The following is an 18,193-nucleotide window of genomic DNA, read 5'->3' as shown; positions in this document are numbered from 1 at the left end:
GCTGTCCTCTATGCACCAATTTGTAGTACAGCCCGTCTCATGAATTCTGTATGATGTTGACGATATTCTCAACTATACCACAGTATCGAAGAAGGTTACTTAATGTTCTCCTATCCAATTTGTCGAATGCCTTCTCATTGTTAAGGAAGGTGATGTATAGTGACAAATCCCATCCTATTTACTGCTCAACAATGATCCATATTGTAGTGATTTGGTCTGTGCATGACCGGTCCTTACAGAATCCAGGCTGTTGACCTCGCAGTTGGACGTCTACTGAATCTTTTATTCAGTCCAGTAACACTCTGTTGGGAACCTTCCCTGGTACTAATAGTAGTGTGATGCCTTTATAGTTCTCACACTTGCTCAGATCTCTTTTCTTTTGTATCTTGGTGATGTATCCTTCTTTCTAGTCTATCGGCACTTGTTCTTCCTCCAAATCTTTCCGAATAAAATGTGGGGCATCTTTGAAGTTACTTCTATGTCTGAATTCAGTGCTTCATCTTGTAAGTTGTCTAGTTCTTATGCTTAGATACACTTGGTTTTTCTGATAACCATGCTGATTTGTTTGATTGTCGATGGGACAACTTCGATAGGAAGGTCTATAGGTGCTACTCTAATGTCAAGTGAGTTCAGTAGAGCTGGTCTATTCAAGAGTTCTTAAAAGTGTTCTGCTCAATTGTCCTATTGTTGTTAATTCTCAGTGGTTGGTCTGCTTTATTTGTTCCTGAATGGTCGCTCGGGTTTGTTTTACTTTCCATCTAGTTTCTTCTTTGTATCATATAGTTGTCGCTTACAACTTAATCTGATGTCATTGCTAGGTCTTTCATGTATTTCTGCTCGTCGGCACTAATGATCCTCGCTTGTTTGCTTCTGTGTGTTCAGCGTATGCCTTGGCTTTCTCTACACTTGTTGGGCTGTTGTTTATTGCTATCTTCTTGTTCATCATTTCTTGAATCTTATTCCAGGATGTCAATGGAGATTCATTCCTTATGATATTGCTTGTTGTAGTCCAGCACCTTCTGACACTTTGAGTTTATTGTTTTTCGATCTATTCCCAGTTATTCTCTACGGTATTTTCATCTTGTTTGAGTAGATCTTGTAAAGCTTGGAACCTGCTGCTGAGAGCTACCTTGAATTTATTGAGTTCGTCAGTAACTCGAAGGAACTTATGTAATGCTATTTCTACAGTTGTTCAGTGCTTCTGTGGCTTCAGTTTCATCTTGGCAACCACCAGGTGATGATCTAAAGCGATGTCAAATCCTTCCCTTTTTCACGTTTTCAATGGATCTTCCGAATTTCTTAGTGAAGAAACATGATCAATCTTGTTCTCTGTATTGTGACCCTGTGATACCCATGTAGCTTTGTGGATGCGTTTGCCGGGGAAATACGGTCCTACCTATAATCGTTTTTTCGAAGGCATATAAATTTGCAAACCACTCACCATTCTCGTTCCTTTCTCCTAGTCAGTTCATGTCGTCCCATGACATCTCCATTCCTGTTGTTGTCCATCCATACCTTGGTATTTAGGTACTCCACTAGGATAGCCAGGTTCTTTCCTGTGCACTTCGCCATGATCGATTGCAGCCTCTTGTAAAACTGATCTCTATAGTCCTCATTGCTATCATTTGTGGGTGCATAACATTGAATAGCATTCATTGTGATACCCTACTTCTTTATTTTGGAGGACGCTTTGATGATTCCGGATCCATGAGTTTCCCATCCATAGGTGCTTTATGTGCTTCTTCGGACGGCATCAGAACAACTCCCTGAGTGTGTGGAGTATTTTCTTCTTTGTATAAGTGTGCAGCAACACCTCTCCAGAATCTATTCTTTTCTTTCCAGCTTGCGTCCAGTGGATTTTACTCTTTCAAACGTAGCCAGGTTTTATATTTACATTTCTGCAGTTACTTGACTCGTCCTCCTGGTCTCCCACACCGTTCGGAAATTTCATGTACATGTCTCAATTGTTGCTCTGGTTGTTAGAAGGGGCATTGGACTCGTGATTTCCTGATATTTCCAACCTTCACCATGAGGCGTCATAACTCTTCCAGCTCAACACTGTTTACCTCCTAGGGCAGAGTTAAAATGGTTTAAATGATTTTTTTCTGACTAGTGCCTTTTAGCAAGGTCCAATTCCACGGGATATGATTGCTGAACCCATGTCTAACCTTTCTTCTTTCCTCGGGCTTAAGACCGGTAGTAATCCTAGAAGAGCTACAGGTGGAGTTAAAAATGGAAATCAGGTTGAAATAAGCTATCTTGGAGTTTGGACGAGTTTTAATTTACCATGAATTCTGTGCATACAACTCAAAAATTATATGATGAAAATCCTAGACCAGACTAATTACTATATCATTTGTCACACAACTCCTATGTTTTGCTTACTGTAGGATAAATTTTGTCAAGGAACCTACCTCCATTTATCTAGTTTTTCTAATTTAAATGTATACTTTTTAGCAGATAATTCAAAGCGACGATGGACGTATCACTACTGACAATGAATGTTTGATGTTGGAACTTGAAGAGAAAAAAGGTCAAATAAAACGCTTACAGAGAATTATAGAGCATCAAAGAGAACTGTTTTTAAGGCAGTCGGAAGACACACAGCGAGATGGTGATCGAAGAATAGAATCAATTAAAGCTGATTATGAATGTACAATTAACCGAAATTATAAACTAATTGATGAACTAATTGAAGAGAAAAAAGTACTTCATACAAAATGTGAAGAATTTTTAGAAGAACTAAAGACAGTGACAAAGAAAACGAACGAAAAAATCAAAGCACTTGAAGAAAGGTTAGTTAGTAGAAGGTGATCTTTATTGTTACTTGGCTAAGATGATTGCTGATATGATGTGATAAAAAGGCAAAATCAAATTTCGAATCAATAGCCTAAACTACAGGCCATACAACTGTCACTATTTGTTGTTCTTAAAAATGTCATTGGTACAGTGTAGTTGGTTTCTCGTAATCATAGAATTTTGCTTAATGATTTTGTTTTGATCGAATAAGAACGATCTCAATTTGGTTATCAAAAAACTACGAAACAGAACGGCTGCACCCTTAAAACCAGCTCATGAACAATTAAATTTATACGCAATGATGGTTGAACCGTCATACAAAATGCAGAAAACGTATATGGAATGCAATTTGTGACAAAATAAAAATCTAAATGAAATTATGCGTGGCCTTAAAAACGGCCTTCTATCGGTCTCTTGGTTCCAACTCTACGTTCATTTCTCTTCCAGGGTTTTCCATCTTCCCATTCCCGTATTTCTTCAACAATCACCTCATAAAAAAAGTAAAAAAACGTTAGATTCTCAGTTAGTAACTGAAATATGAACAAACCATTTTGCCTGTGATACCAAGTTTCGCTGCGTTCATGTGTTCCATTACACTACCATAATCGCGCCACATATTAGACAATGGAATCCAAGGAATTGCTGTGGTGCGTCCCAACCACAAAACGAATGAAACACAGCATTGAAGCGAAAAATAATCCAGGTTCTTTCCTTAACAGTTTCACTTGGTGGCTGAGTAAGATGGCATATGTCACACAGTTCGTTGACATGAACATCTTCGTCTATGTTATTGTCTCTGTCATTGAATCCTTCTGAGTTTATTGAAACAACATCACCTTCTTCATAACTTAGCCCAGGTGCTGAGAATAATGTCAACACTGCTTGAGGCATTCTTCTGATTCTTATGGAAATGAGAGTCAGGGACCCCATAATAACAGTATGTCACCCTTTCATGATTTCTGATAGCGCTCCTTAACTCTTCAAGCTATTGGAACGCTCGAAACAATACATCTGGTACTTTGTAAGTTATTTACCTTTGGAGAAAAAATGATCACTCGAGGAATATTTACGTTTTATATTACTTTTTGGAGAATAATAATCAATAATTACCATTTAAAACTAATTATTTCATTGGACAAAACGGGATGAAATCGTGTTTAAGATGGGATAAAAAAATCTTTGATAAAAACAGTACAAAAATAACTGTGTGATAAATAATATTCACTATATTCTTTTATTAAATTAACGTTAACTATGCTCAGCATGATACTCAACATATTATTTGTTATAAAACTGGGTATTTTTCATATTGCGGTGTGTGCTACTGATGTCGACCAACATAAGTAGTATGTTTCATCAATCGAAAGTGAAATGCCTAGCGACACAAGGTTAAGTTCGAAAAGAGAAGAGAACGAGAACAGAGAATGATTGGTGTGGAAACGAAGGAGCACCAAGCAACGTGAATTAAAAAAATTATTAAGAGGAGTAATCGGTTTAAAATTAAGACTTGCTTTTAATCTTCACAAAGGCTTGATTAGAACCTAATGGAAATTTTGTTTAGTCCTCATTTCGTGAGTCTAACTCTGCAGTCAACTACAAAGAAATCATTTACCTGTATAGTCAGTTCGCAACACAAAGTACTTTTTCAATACCGTGTTCATTGAAATTTTCAGAACTAAGCTCTATTTAAAAAGTTTAATATCGTTTACTCAAACAGCTAAAGCCTATAGTTTACTTAATAAAATGAACACTTGTTTACTTCAAGTACACTCCGTAATACATTCTTGTCTAAATTAAGCATTCGTTTAAATCTTGCTATTCAGATAGGTTTAAACTTGTAAGTGCTTCCACCTTTTATGTCTAATAATATTGTACATAGTCCAGGTTGAAGTATTCTCTTTAAGTTGTTAAATTTCCTTATAATTGATGAAGAGTTGAGCTTTAATTTGTGATCTTTTGAAATCTTGTAATACTAAGGTTATCTATCTAACATGGAACTATTTGACCCAACTATTCTTTGAAGATGCTGCACTTTTCCTTCCGAGATCCAACAAAACACTGAGTTTGGAACTATGTGAAGTTGTTTATAGGAATTTTACATAATAGTCCTTAGTGATTCGATTTACGACTAAATAAGTAATACAAGTATGAAGTAATTGCGTCCATAACAATATATTTGAGAGTATTTAGAGTTATTAAATCTAGTTACTTAACAAATGTTGTGGAAGTAATAACAGATGTTATTTAGGATAAAATTCGAATCGTAAGGAATGGAAAATCGCACCATAAACTAATGATTAATTTATTCTTACTAACGTTTCTGGAATTACGATGAATACAGCTACGTAGAGATAAACAGGTTTAGCGCAGTATAGGATTTTTTTATACGATGGTTCTACAGTCAAAATACCTGGAAATGCACAATTATCAAAATGTATTGATCATAAACTAGACTCAAAGTTCACGTCTATCACTTTTAAGCTATATACTGATGCTTTTCCAAACTGTTGCATATCTGACTGTATGATATAAATTGATGATTATTGGGTGTTTCTCTAATCTGGGTAATTCTATCTACCTTATTAATATGATTACCAACGAAATTTCAATGCATAGATTGCCAATGTGTCCTAATTTTCTATCCGTAGCCTAAACTAGACATTCATTCATCAAAGCATGAATGTTTCAGCGATGTTTGAACGAAAGAAAATCTTTGAAAATATAAAACTAGAATATATCTCTTTGTCGCCTATAGTTGACAATTAATAAAAGAAGTGTATATACTTAATTCACCGAATATAAAAAAACTGTAGAAATTTTATTAACGAAAACTATTATAGAAAGGCTAAATTTATCGGTTACAGCCAATAAAGTTCACATAAGTAGTGTTTTCGATTATCTTTTAACTAGACACAAAGTCGAGATGCGAAAAGTAGAGGCCAAACATTTAGCTGCGGAAAAGCTGCGCCGGGAAAAGTGGGAGACAGAAAAAGCAAAACATTTTAAAGTGAGTAGTTTTTTGTATGACCTTTATTGCATTTATCTGCCAATATACATCGCGTTATGTTACATTACCTACAATATTATAGAAGTAATTCACAGTAATGTTTTAAGTGTATGGAAAGCGGTTAGAGATAGCATTCATTGTGAATGTGTTAGAGTAATGCTGACGCGTGTTTACTGATGATGATTGAGTGTTCTTTAAATCTTGGTATCTGATCATTAAAAGGTCCTATTAATACTCCAGATAACTGTTCACTTCATTTCAGAAGCATACAAAGAGGAAAGTCTGTAGAATATAACCTGTATACAATTTGATATAGTGCTTTAAGTCTGTATGGATTAGATGCAAAGGGTCTTTCATGTGTTCGAATAAAATAAGCAGTTATTTTTTATTGACAGTTATCATATACTTTTTTAAAGAAATAGCTCATTTAAAGTAGTTGCTCGTTTTCTTCATTTTCCCTTATTCTACATATGATCAGTGTTTTATAAGGACTATTTAACTAAGAGATCCAAGATATCAGGGAATTTCAGTTAAACTTTATTATCTATTCACATTTGCAGTACTGACAAGTTATTCAATGGCTATCCATATTGGTGCTAAAAAGTTGATATTGGATATGATTATAAAGTAATTGAATGTATTTATGTTTAGTTATGCATAAAAAGAAATTAAAAAATGGATATCCTGATTCACGACACTGAGGTGGTCGGAAATCACTTAATAAAAATTCCAAACGCTTTATAGTAGCTGATACTATATCAAACCTAAATACGATATTCTAGCTTCTCAACAGACTACTTTATTCATTCTTCTTAAACTACATTTTGACCTTGTCACTTATTCGGTTATTAACCCTGACCGTTTATATATGGTCGTACGTGTGCCAATTACTTATCCTATTTATTAAGTGTCTGTAACATATTTTTGTCTGAATATAAATATTGATCAATACGAGTTAGTTAATTCGCCTTATCCACTGAGTGTCATTTCGTTTTGCTTCGCTCTCTCCTCTACGCTTCCTTCTCTTAGTTTCTTGATTGTTTGTTCAGATCAATGAGTGTACAAAATATACGTATTCAAACTCCATTCTCGCATTTGACTTATTTAATTCCGTTCTTCATCAACGCGATATGAGTCGATAATTGTATATGAGGATTATATATATGTATATTTTCGATAACAACCATCATACGATCCAGTTGGAGTCATATGATGAGCCGCTAAAAATCTACATCTTACAAGCCAAATTTAGTTTGTATTTTGGTTTAATTTTCGAGACACCCGGGTGGACGTGTTTTATTTCTTACCGGAAAATAATTCCGTAGATCATTTTATTCACTTTTTAATCAAACTGAATACATATTCATAAATGTTCGTGTTTCATTCAGGAAGTGGGGGATAACTTTATGAAACGTCCACTGATACAATAAAACTTTTATCATGGAGATAGTTTACCTACACAAGTATCTATGGAGTTAATTTATAAATGATTTGCATTTTGTTACTATTCACAACATAGATTATAAAGGACAAGTGATGAACAGAATCAAATGAGAATATGAGCATAATTGAATTCGCTCATATTTTATATAAGGAAAAGGGTCATATCTTGATATTTTCCTGTATTAATTTCATTTTGGTTTAATAGGAAGTTACTATTCGTGGGATGGAAAATGAAGTAGCCCAAATGATCGCAAATCACAAGGCTGAAATGGCAAGTTTGCGTCAGTCATGCGCTCAACAAATTCAAGCAGCTGATGTACGCGCCTATCAAGCTTATATTAGTCACATTGAAGAACTAAAACAGACGTTGATAAAAGAAAAAGATGAAGCCTGCTGTAGAGAAAGAGAACTTGTTGAACAACGGTAGTTAGATAGCCTTTTTGTAATTACTAATACTTTCTTATTGAAGTCGCAAATCGAACAAAGTTAGACAACCATTAAAAACCTGGAAGTAATGGACGGCCATTTTGTGAATGTGTATTAGAAACTCATTTTAAGCAAGAACTATAACTATTACTGCCGATTTTTTGTTTATGTGAATTATGTGATCTTTTGTGAGACAAATTTAAAAAGCTGAGATTTCCAAATTTTTTTTTACCTAAAAAGGATGTTTTAATAAGTAGCAAACTGCGATCATAAGATTATTATTTTGGTATACCTTCAGGTGGGTTTTGGTATAGTTAGAATATGATATGGACACTCAAGCTCCTTTCATGACTAATTCATTTCCGCTACTGTAATCGCCTTTGAACTATCAGACTCAAGGTTCTCAATCAACGATTACTGGCATTTGATTACACCAAACAAGAAAGTCTGTATTCTGAGAATTCATTTGATGGAATTGGTCAGGAAGTTGATAAGCTAGTAATTTTCGACCGAGTTATAGTATACAATTTGTAGAATATTACTGCCTACAGAGCCGGAGGGTTTCAGCATTATTGACATGCAATTTTGCTTGGAGATTTATTTGCTCATTTGTATCATTCAATCTGGAACTCATTCTATACCTATAGATCTTTCATGAGTTTCAGTCACGAGACAAGTGCGAGATATTTCATTCTTTATTAGTTAGCTATCTGTTATGAACTATCTGATGATACATAACCGCCTGAATTATGTTAGCCTAAGTTTACTTTAAGTAGATATAATGATTTGTTAATTTTGTCCACATTACAGTACTCTCTTCATAGGTGCAGCTGTATGATGAGATCGTTTTGATCAATTTTATCGGTAACCCTATTCAGTTAAATTAATTTACGAAAGTTTTCGATAGCATTGTTTGTCAGGTTATTCATTGTAATAGCTCAATCTCTTATTGCTGCTAACACTATGGTGTTATTCCGATTTCGACTTCATTTTTATCAGTACGTAACCATGAACTAAAACGAGGCTGTGAGACCATTTTCAGCCAACCTATATCTTCTTTAAGCACGTATCCATTATCAGTAATGGTTTAACTTAAACAGTAAAATTACTTAGTCATCTTTATTAGTTTCTTTCTTTATGTTATTAGGTTTATAAATACTGTTCCGCATAGGAAGATTTACTCATCTTAAAGATTTTAAAATACAGAATTTTGCTTAATTGTAGATTAAATCAAACTTTAACAGAAGAACGTAATTCTTTGGAAGCCCATAGACGTAGATTGTTAGATGAGATTTCTGATGAACGTGAAAGATTGGCATTGACTGCATCTAAACAAAGGGCTGAAATGGATACTCTTAGGAACAATTTAGAAGTTGCCTTGACACAAGCTAACGAACAACATAAAATGGAAATTGAACAATTAAGGGCGGATTTGATTCAAAGACATAAGGTCAGTTTTTATTATATACGTATAATATTATTGCTTCATGGTTATTTATTTTATATTCTTGATCAGAATTCAAGCAATAAGGAATTTAGCAAGTACCGTTGACTGATTTCATGTAACAGATGAGAACAAAGAATGCTTGGTCATCTTTATTCAATTTATTTTCTTCCATTAATTTAAAATGATATATTTATGTCGAAAATTTCAAACTAAGTGGTTCTTAGGATTCTTAACGAACAACTGTCGATCAACTAAAAAGTTCTAAGTAAGACGTTCTTCTTGCTGAGTTGGCAAGACTTTGTAATAAAATTTCACTAGGGATATCTTAAATTATTTAAAGATGCAGACCAAAAGTTCTTCGGTTATTAGATTGGTTGAGAAATGCCACGAGGGATAGGTCACTATGTATATCCTGAGAATTACTAGCACTAAACAGCCTAGAGAAATCCAGTAATTGTCGTCCTTGTTTAGAGTTAGTTAACAAAACTGTTCACCGAATAATACAAAAATGCTCTGATAAACATCCCGTAGCTGAGTACCCTGGTTATACTAATGACACAAACTTTTCAGAGACTCTTGGATTTCCACGATTTCTTACAAGTTATTTCTCAGTTGTTTATGGAAGATTTATCATATATTGTAGTCATTCTTCTTCGCTGTGAACAAGTTAGAAAGTCTTTACTATTTTGATTGATCCATGTTTCCTGTGAGGAGTGTGGTGGGGAGTTAAATTTATAAATGTATTCGTTATTGACTATTTTTTAAAATTACTCATATAATTGGTTTGATCTCACTTTCTAAGTATGTGATTCAAACCAATCAGTTAATCATCCTTAGACCAAAACCCACCGATTTTAATACAATCTAGATAGTTAAATCCTATGGTCAACCGGTGGGTTTTATCGGATTGCACAAGCTGTAGTTTAATTTTTTTTAATTGTCTCAACCGGTTCAGCTCTTTTTGAAAAGTGAATTTTTTAAGTAACTAAAATGTAATTATTGCTGAATGAAAATGAAAAATAATCACGAGAAGACAGAGTATGAGTAAAGGATCTCCTCAATGATGAAAATCTAAATGATCATAGATAAATAAAGTTTTAAACAAGTCTATACTGAATGCTTGTTCAAATAAGTTCAACAATTGATTTTTTTATAATGAGATTGTGAATCACTTAATATGGAACATCAACAGAATATTGCAAATGAGGTGGGTGTTCTTGTTTGCTATTAAAATTAAGAATTCAGTGAACACAAAGCTTTTGGATATGAAAATAGTAATAGTTTTGTGTTTTATTAAACTTTGAGTACATATGACTAAATTGATCTCATCGACGTATCTATTGAAAGGAAACAGTAGGATAGTGTGCTGTGACATCAATTAAAATTAACTGGAAATATATACATTGTTTACCTATTCAAATAATTAATTTCATACATCCCGTTGTACATTCTTATCATACAGAAAACCAACGTTTGAACGTGGTTGGACAAGAATTTAGTATAGGCTGTCTGTGAGATTAATTCGAAAATGCTCTTTACTTCTATTAACACTGAATATCGGAAGACATATTTTCGTGAGAATGAAAGATTTTAACCTTGAGAATTATGATTTGGTATAATTTTACTAAACAAAACCATAACTGTTTTAATTATTATTCAGCATTATTATACTCTGAATAAAATAATAATCACTTTTCTTGCATTATTAAACTTAACACGTAAATGTAATGATTTCTAACTAACCAATTATAACATAGCCTCAGATCACCACCTAGTTGTGGCCAATTTAAAACTAAAGCTAAAAAAAAACTGGACAACTGGATAAATAGCATTAAAAAGGTTCAATACAGCCTTCCATCGAGATATTGACAAACTCAACCAATTCAAGATAACTCTCAACAATAGGTTCCACGCCTTGCAGGATCTACTGAAAGAAGAAAAAACTACTATAGAGGTGTTATGACTGTGAAAATTGTTGCTGATTAAGGGGTAGCGAATTATTGATCGGACCAAAGACCCACAAACACGTAGAACGACCTAGGGTTCTGATTGGTCCCGCTTCCCTATCTAACCCAGCCAGTTAAGTCCAGAACACAAGTCACAGCCTCAGATATATGAATCATTATATTTCAAACATACTTTGTTTATATACCAGTCAAGCAGACCACAACTTACCATAAAATAGAAAATAACATTGTACAATAATGGCCAACAGGAAAATAACACGTTAAATAAATCTTGACCGATAAGATGATACCATTTCATGTCCAAGGACAGCATTTGGGTTAACAGGATAATTTTTGGGATATGTTCCTGAATATCCCAACAAGAGAACAACTGGAAAGGGATCAAAGAAGCATTAACTTCAACGTGTCAAGAGGTGCTGGGCCGAAAGAAGTATCATCATAAGGAATGGATCTCCATCGGAACCCTGTACAAGATTCAAAAAAAAAAGAACAAGAAAACAGCAACTAAAAACAGCTGAGCCAGAACAGAGAAAGTTCAAGAACAACCTGAGTACATAGAAACAAACAAGCAAGTGAAGAAGAGCATTAGAGTCGACAAGCAGAAATACGTGGAAGAACTAGCAACAACGGCGGAAAAAGTTGCAAGAGAAGGAAATATGAAACAGCTTTACGATACAACGAAGAAACTGGCAGGAAAATATAGTAAACCAGAGAGACCGGTCAAGGACAAAGAAGGCAGGCCAATCACTGAAATTCAACAACAGCGGAACAGATGGGTAGAGTATTCCTGAATAGGCCGGCTCCAATGAACCCACCGGACATCGAAGCAGCACACACAGATCTTTCTATAGATGTCAATCCACCAATGATGGAAGAAATCAGAATGGCCATCAGACAAATCAAGAGCGGGAGAGCAGCAGGACTTGACAACATACCAGCTGAAGCACTGAAGTCAGACATCAAAGTAACTACAAACATGCTTTACCCTCTATTCAAAACGATTTGGGAGGAGGAACAAGTGTCGATTGACTGGAAAGAAGAACACGTCATCAAGATACCGAAGAACCGAGATCTGAGCAAATATGAAAACTATGGAGGAATCACACTACTATCAGTACCAGGCAAAGTTACTAACAGAGTGTTGCTGAACCGGATAAAAGATTCAGTAGACACTCAACTTCGAGATCAACAGACTGGATTCTGTGAGGATCGGCCGTGCACAGACCAAATCGCGTCACTACGGATCATCGTCGAACAATCAATTGAATGGAATTCGTCACTATACATCAACTTCCTTGATTATGAGAAAACATTTGACAGTGTGGATAGGAGAACCTTATGGAAACACCTACGACATTATGGTGAACCCGAGAAGATCGTCAACATCACCCGGAATTCATACGACGGACTACACTGCAATGTGGTGCATGGAGGACAGCTGACAAATGCATTCCAAGTGAGGAACGAAGTCAGAAAAGGCTGCTTGCTGCCTCCCTTCCTCTTTCTTCTGGTAGTTGACTGGATTGTGAAGAGCTCGACATCAGGTGGGAAGCACGGAATAAAATGGACAAGTTGGGTGGAACTAGACGATTTGGATTTCGTAGATGACCTGGTTCTTCTGTCCTATGCACAAGAACAAATGCAGATGGAGACAACTAGTGTGGCAGCAGCCTCTGCATCAGTAGGCCTCACCGTACACAAGGGGAAAAGCAGGATCCTTAAATATAACACAGAGAACACCAACTCAACCTCACTTGGTTGAGAATCTCTGGAAGATGTGGAAACATTTACGTATCTGGGAAGCAGCACCGATGAACGAGGAGGTTCAAATGCAGACGTAAATGAGAGAATTGGCAAAGTAAGAACCTCATCCCTTCAATTGAAGAACATATGGAACTCAAAACAACTTTCAACCAATATCGAAGTCAGAATCTTCAATAAGAACGTCAAGGCAGTCCTAGTGTATGAAGCTGAGACGTGAAGAACTACTACAACCATTATCAAAAAGATACAAGTATTTGTAAACAGTTGTCTACGCAAGATAATCAGTGTCCGTTGACCGGATACCATCAACAACAGTCTACTGTGGGAGAGAACAAACCTGTTTCAATCAGAAGAGGAAATTAGGAAAAGAAGATGGGAATGGATAGGACATACACTACGCAAATCAACAAACTGCATCATGAGGCAAGCCCTAACTTGGAATCGTGAAGGGAGACGGAGAAGTGGAAGGCAAAAGAACACATTATGTCGGGAAATAGAAGCAAATATGGAAAGGGTGAATAACAAATGGAAAGAGCTGGAAAGGATTGCCCAGGAAAGGGTTGGATGGAGAATGCTGGTGAGCGGCCTATGTTCCTCCGTGTGGAGTAATGGGAGTAAGTATGTACGTGGAATAAACTTACGAGACAATAGCGATGACTACACTTTAATATTAACAATCTATAATCATCGATTTTATTGTTCTGGTTACAAACATTTCCTTTAGCCGGCTAAAATAATTTCTTGATTGATTAGAGGTTATAGATGAGTAAAAGCATATTCAAGAAATTTTAGTGCAGCAGAAATAATTTCCATAGGAGACATGATACTCTCGAGTCGAAGGACCATCTGGGAAAGGTATATGCTTGCATTACCAAACATTTGGTAAGATGGAAGGTAATGACACAAGACTACCTGGTCCTTATCAACATTTTGAGTCCATCATTACTTCACTAAAATCGGATTTAAGTTTTTTTGAAAATGTTTTCGTCCGTTGCCTTAAAATACGTGTACACTTGTTGTGAACAGTCGGAAACTATTATTTAGGAGAAAAATGTGTCCAATCCATAAAGTTTTCCATAATCTGTTCCAGACTGGCACAACGGTCTATACTTTATTTTTAAATAGAAGAGCAAATCTACCTAAAACAACTGTAAGATTCCCCAGGGACTTCATTTTTAACATTTGAATAGGTGTGAATTCCTATTTATATACATCACATAACTGAGGACAAAAATTCTTAAAAATATCAAGTAAATAAATTGCTTCTCCCTCCCCCTCTTTTTATTTACTTACAAGGATGAAATAGCTGAGTTGAATCAACGTAATTTGGCTGAACGTACAGCATGGGAAGAACATACTAAGTCATTGTTGGAATCCCAGTATACTTCTAGAGAGACTATACTGAAGGAACAGCTCAAGAAAGAACGAGATCGCTTGTTAGAATCTGCAGTTCAACGTCTTGAAGCTGAAGCAAATGAAGCAAGGTTAGAAACTGATCGTCAAGCAGAACTGAAGGTGAAGTAAGTTCACATATTTGAACCACTTCAGTTTACTTCTTCTTTAATTCAGACGTGTACGTGAAAAATTCCAAGCTGAAATAGAGGAACTTGAAAGATCAGAGAGACAAGCAATGGAGAAATATTGTCTGATGAAGGTCTGTAAAATTTTTGCACTCTAAAATCTGTGATTATTATTGGTTTATTTGAAACCTGTTGATGAATTAGAAATTTACGTTCACCGACTGATAAATATCCGTATACTTTTAAACCAGATACATTTTATTTGTGAACTTTAACTTTTCAGTTCGATAAAGAATTCAATTCATTGTTGGATGCAAAGATTTTTGTGACCAAAGACTACTTTCCATATTAGCAAACTACTTGCAACAGTATTTTATAAATACATTACAGTAAACATTTATCTCTTGTATTCATCTCTTTATAGACTCAATTTTTAGATAAAGAGCATGAAGGAGATAGACTTCGGTCACAGTTGACGCAGAAAGATCAGGAGTTAACTGAAGTTCGCTTATTATACGAAAAACTTAATCAAGAACGCCAAAACATTTCAGATGTAATACGTCAGGAATTTGCTGATCGCCTTGTTTATGTGGAAGAAGAAAATAGGTCGATGAAACGTGAGTTAGCCGAACTGAAGGCCCGTTTAAAGGCTGAACAAGAAAGACATGAAAAAGAAATTGATGCTATTAAGAAATTGAACAACTCAGAAATAGAAACAGTTCACCTAAAGTAATGGCAAACTTTGATTTTGAGTTTCCTTGTTTGTTTTTTCCATTTTTTTATAGCCCAATTATTTCATGTCATTCATGAGACCTGATATTAGATGCTTGGAAAAGTCCTAACAAGGTGCTGTACCATAAACTTCGGTGATGAGTTAGTAGTAGCTTTTAATCTGCAGCACTTATAACTGAGGAACATTGGATTTTAAATTTTATATTTTTGTTAGGTTCCAACTTTGCATGAAGTGAAAATATTTGTATTTGCATTTTCTCGTTGTTGGTATAAAGGACACCTACTGGTCAAATTCTCTTAAGATGTGTGCACATTGAGGGGGCTGCCTCAATATTACCTTTGTCTCAGAATTTAGTATGTTTGGTTGCATATTTGACCTATTACTTGGATTTATTTACATTAATAATGGGATAATACAAACTCCTAAAAATGAATTCATATATGTTGAACTGGGTTAATTGAATTCAGTAGCTTATTGGACAAGCCTTTGAAATTTAAAGCAATACATACTGGGTTCGAGTCCTAGTCTGAACATCCAGGCTGGGATGCAAGTAAATCCTAATGGCGAACCCCAAATAGGACGAAACGCGCAGCTTGGATTTCACTGCAGCCTACAACTCAAAAAGTGAAAATAGTTTACTCAATGAGATTGAACTGTTAGAAGTAAAACGTTCTTGTTTTTTATCTAAAATAATACAACCAATTGTTTTACAAACTGTGCACCGCCAATTGTTTTGAGTATACCTTGCATTTATAACTGTGTTTGTAAAGCGGTTGGAACTCAATGTTCCACATAGAACGTAGTTTTAAAAGTGAACAACAAAAACTGTATCCGTAAAACAGACAAAATTTTCCCTCTTACCCTTTATAGAATTAAAGAGATCATTAAAAAGAAAGAGGAAAAATTCGCCATATTGCGAGAAAGCTTTCAAAATGAACTTGAGAAGAAGGATCGTGAATTGGACGCAGCCAATCAGAGAGCTCAACATTTGGAAGAGTTGATAGACCATCAAAACAAACAGTTTCTACAAGCCAATCACTAATACTTTTTAATAAAAAGTATTTTGAAGATGATTCATTTGAAAATACCCAATCGTTGCTTAATTATCTCTACCATGGCAACCTTGCCTACCAAGTTTTTAAATTAAAAACTGCTGCATGCTATAGGTTTTTGATTATAGCATTCTACGTTATTTCTAGAACAAAAAATCATTCTAATAAGCCTACCGATCAAAATATTTTAACTCGAAAATTGATCCATTCCTTTTACGTGATTACTGGCCTGTATGGCTTTCCATAAAAAGCACCACAACAGTGAAATATGAACATTTAGTTATTTACTGGACAGATAACTGGAAAAACAAGTATACAAATATAACTCTACACAAAAATTTCTGGGTTTAAGGTTTCACACGTCGTATGAGAATAGGAAATCAACAAAAGTGAAAAACAAAATGAAATAAACCGTTTTAAGTTCGGGAAAATATAAATGTAAGGAAGAAATAAACTACCACTTACTAATAGTTCTATTATTATCAAACCCGAAATGAAAATTCAAAGAGGAGTCTACTTACTTAAGTAAAAGCAGAGAAATGAAACCAACTGTTGATTTTATGAAATAAAATATACTCGCACACGTTTTAAGTTTATATTTTCATGCTCCCAGTATGTCTTGGAAAATAAGACGATTGCTTTAAATGTTCAGTTCTTAGTAAAAAAACATGAGGGTTCTAGAAAAATAAAGTAGTCCAAGATACTGTGTGAAGTCAAATAATGTTTACTCCACTTCTGTCACATTCATAAAGTGTACGTATTTTTAACAAAAACCTAATAGAACTCATAAAATAATACCACCATTTTCAGGTTTGGCTTTATTACTTAACATAATAAGCCAACGTTCATAAAAGTTTGGCGACCCAACGTCAACATAGTCATTAAAAATAATTTGAATAGTCATGTTAGACAGTTACAACTTATCAGTATTGGGGGATATGTGATTATAGAATTTTCATAATTTGAACCACAGACGGATAAAAGCTAAGCATTAAAACCGTTGGATGTAGGTTCAGTGATCTAGAGACAGTATTTGCAATCGACAATTAGGGTCTTAAGTTCGACTTTGGCATGCGAGGTCAGAGAAGTGCACTGCTGTGATGTTCCACATTAGGAAAAATTGACCGTTCAATGCTTCTAGTTTTCAATGGTTGTCATTTCGCGATTCAAAGCATGAAAACTAAAAATCAGATTATCACATTTTTATTGTTTAAGAGTTTTAGGTCCATGATCAAATAAATGTAAAAGCATACGACAAATCTCAAGGTATCATGATAAGCTATGTGTGCTGATACTTTTGGAAACTAACGTCACTCTGTGTTTCTAATCCTGTCCGTCAGTCAGTTAGTAAGATATAGATGAGTACGATATTTCTTAAAAACAAATAGCGGAGGGTAACTGTTTCTCAGCGAAAGACCTATGCAAACTAATGTACATCAGCACACACAAAACACAGTTTAAATAATCACACAAGATCCAATACAAATCAAATAACACATAATAAACCCTGCTTGCCTAGATACGCTCTGATGATAACCCAACTGTTGTTTCTACCTTGAAGTTGTGGCCGGTCTCGCCTATCGTGACGAAATAATCGGGCTACACTGGCTGGAGCAACCGTTCTTCAAGATCTTACCATTCAGGGCAGGTCACTTGAAGAGCGGTAAAACTTAAATCAACAGACCCAAGGCCCGAGGTTGAAGCCGTACTCCGACTGTACAAAGGTGTGACGGTAGTATGGTTTATCCTTCAGACAATCAGAGCAACAGCGATGCTGCCCTCCCACAAGGAAGAGTGGGCTAGAAAAAGTCGACTCTAACAATGCACACCTCACATTGTCCCACATATTTCCGTCTCCAGTGGTAAGGTCTCAACATGTATGAAGCTAACACAGAAATACTCACAAGCAGATCATGCGTGATCGGTCCCAAGCAGTTACCTCTTGGGCATTATATTCACGCTCTCAGATCACTAAGAATAACTAACACAATTTCACCCTATCTCAAATAGGCCAGCAGGTCTCTTTGACTAAGAC

The 18,193-nt window shown here is 35.2% G+C and overlaps 1 protein-coding gene across 1 annotated transcript in view; it reads left to right on the top strand.

The window, feature by feature from the left end:
* The window catches only part of AZI1 (Centrosomal protein of 131 kDa), a 38,225-nt gene extending 21,433 nt beyond the window's left edge, over window positions 1-16,792 (top strand). The window contains exons 9-16 of the mRNA XM_051208645.1: window positions 2,458-2,795; window positions 5,710-5,806; window positions 7,455-7,672; window positions 8,900-9,125; window positions 14,150-14,373; window positions 14,423-14,507; window positions 14,798-15,102; window positions 15,977-16,792. Coding sequence (XP_051071280.1) covers window positions 2,458-2,795; window positions 5,710-5,806; window positions 7,455-7,672; window positions 8,900-9,125; window positions 14,150-14,373; window positions 14,423-14,507; window positions 14,798-15,102; window positions 15,977-16,148 — 1,665 coding nt within the window. The 3' untranslated portion in view covers window positions 16,149-16,792. The remainder of the gene's footprint in view (window positions 1-2,457; window positions 2,796-5,709; window positions 5,807-7,454; window positions 7,673-8,899; window positions 9,126-14,149; window positions 14,374-14,422; window positions 14,508-14,797; window positions 15,103-15,976) is intronic.
* Window positions 16,793-18,193: the final 1,401 nt, after the last annotated feature.

The sequence above is a fragment of the Schistosoma haematobium genome, chromosome ZW (genome assembly GCF_000699445.3).
Source record: "Schistosoma haematobium chromosome ZW, whole genome shotgun sequence".
NCBI lineage: Eukaryota > Metazoa > Platyhelminthes > Trematoda > Strigeidida > Schistosomatidae > Schistosoma > Schistosoma haematobium.
This window is presented reverse-complemented; position numbering and strand designations above follow the sequence as displayed.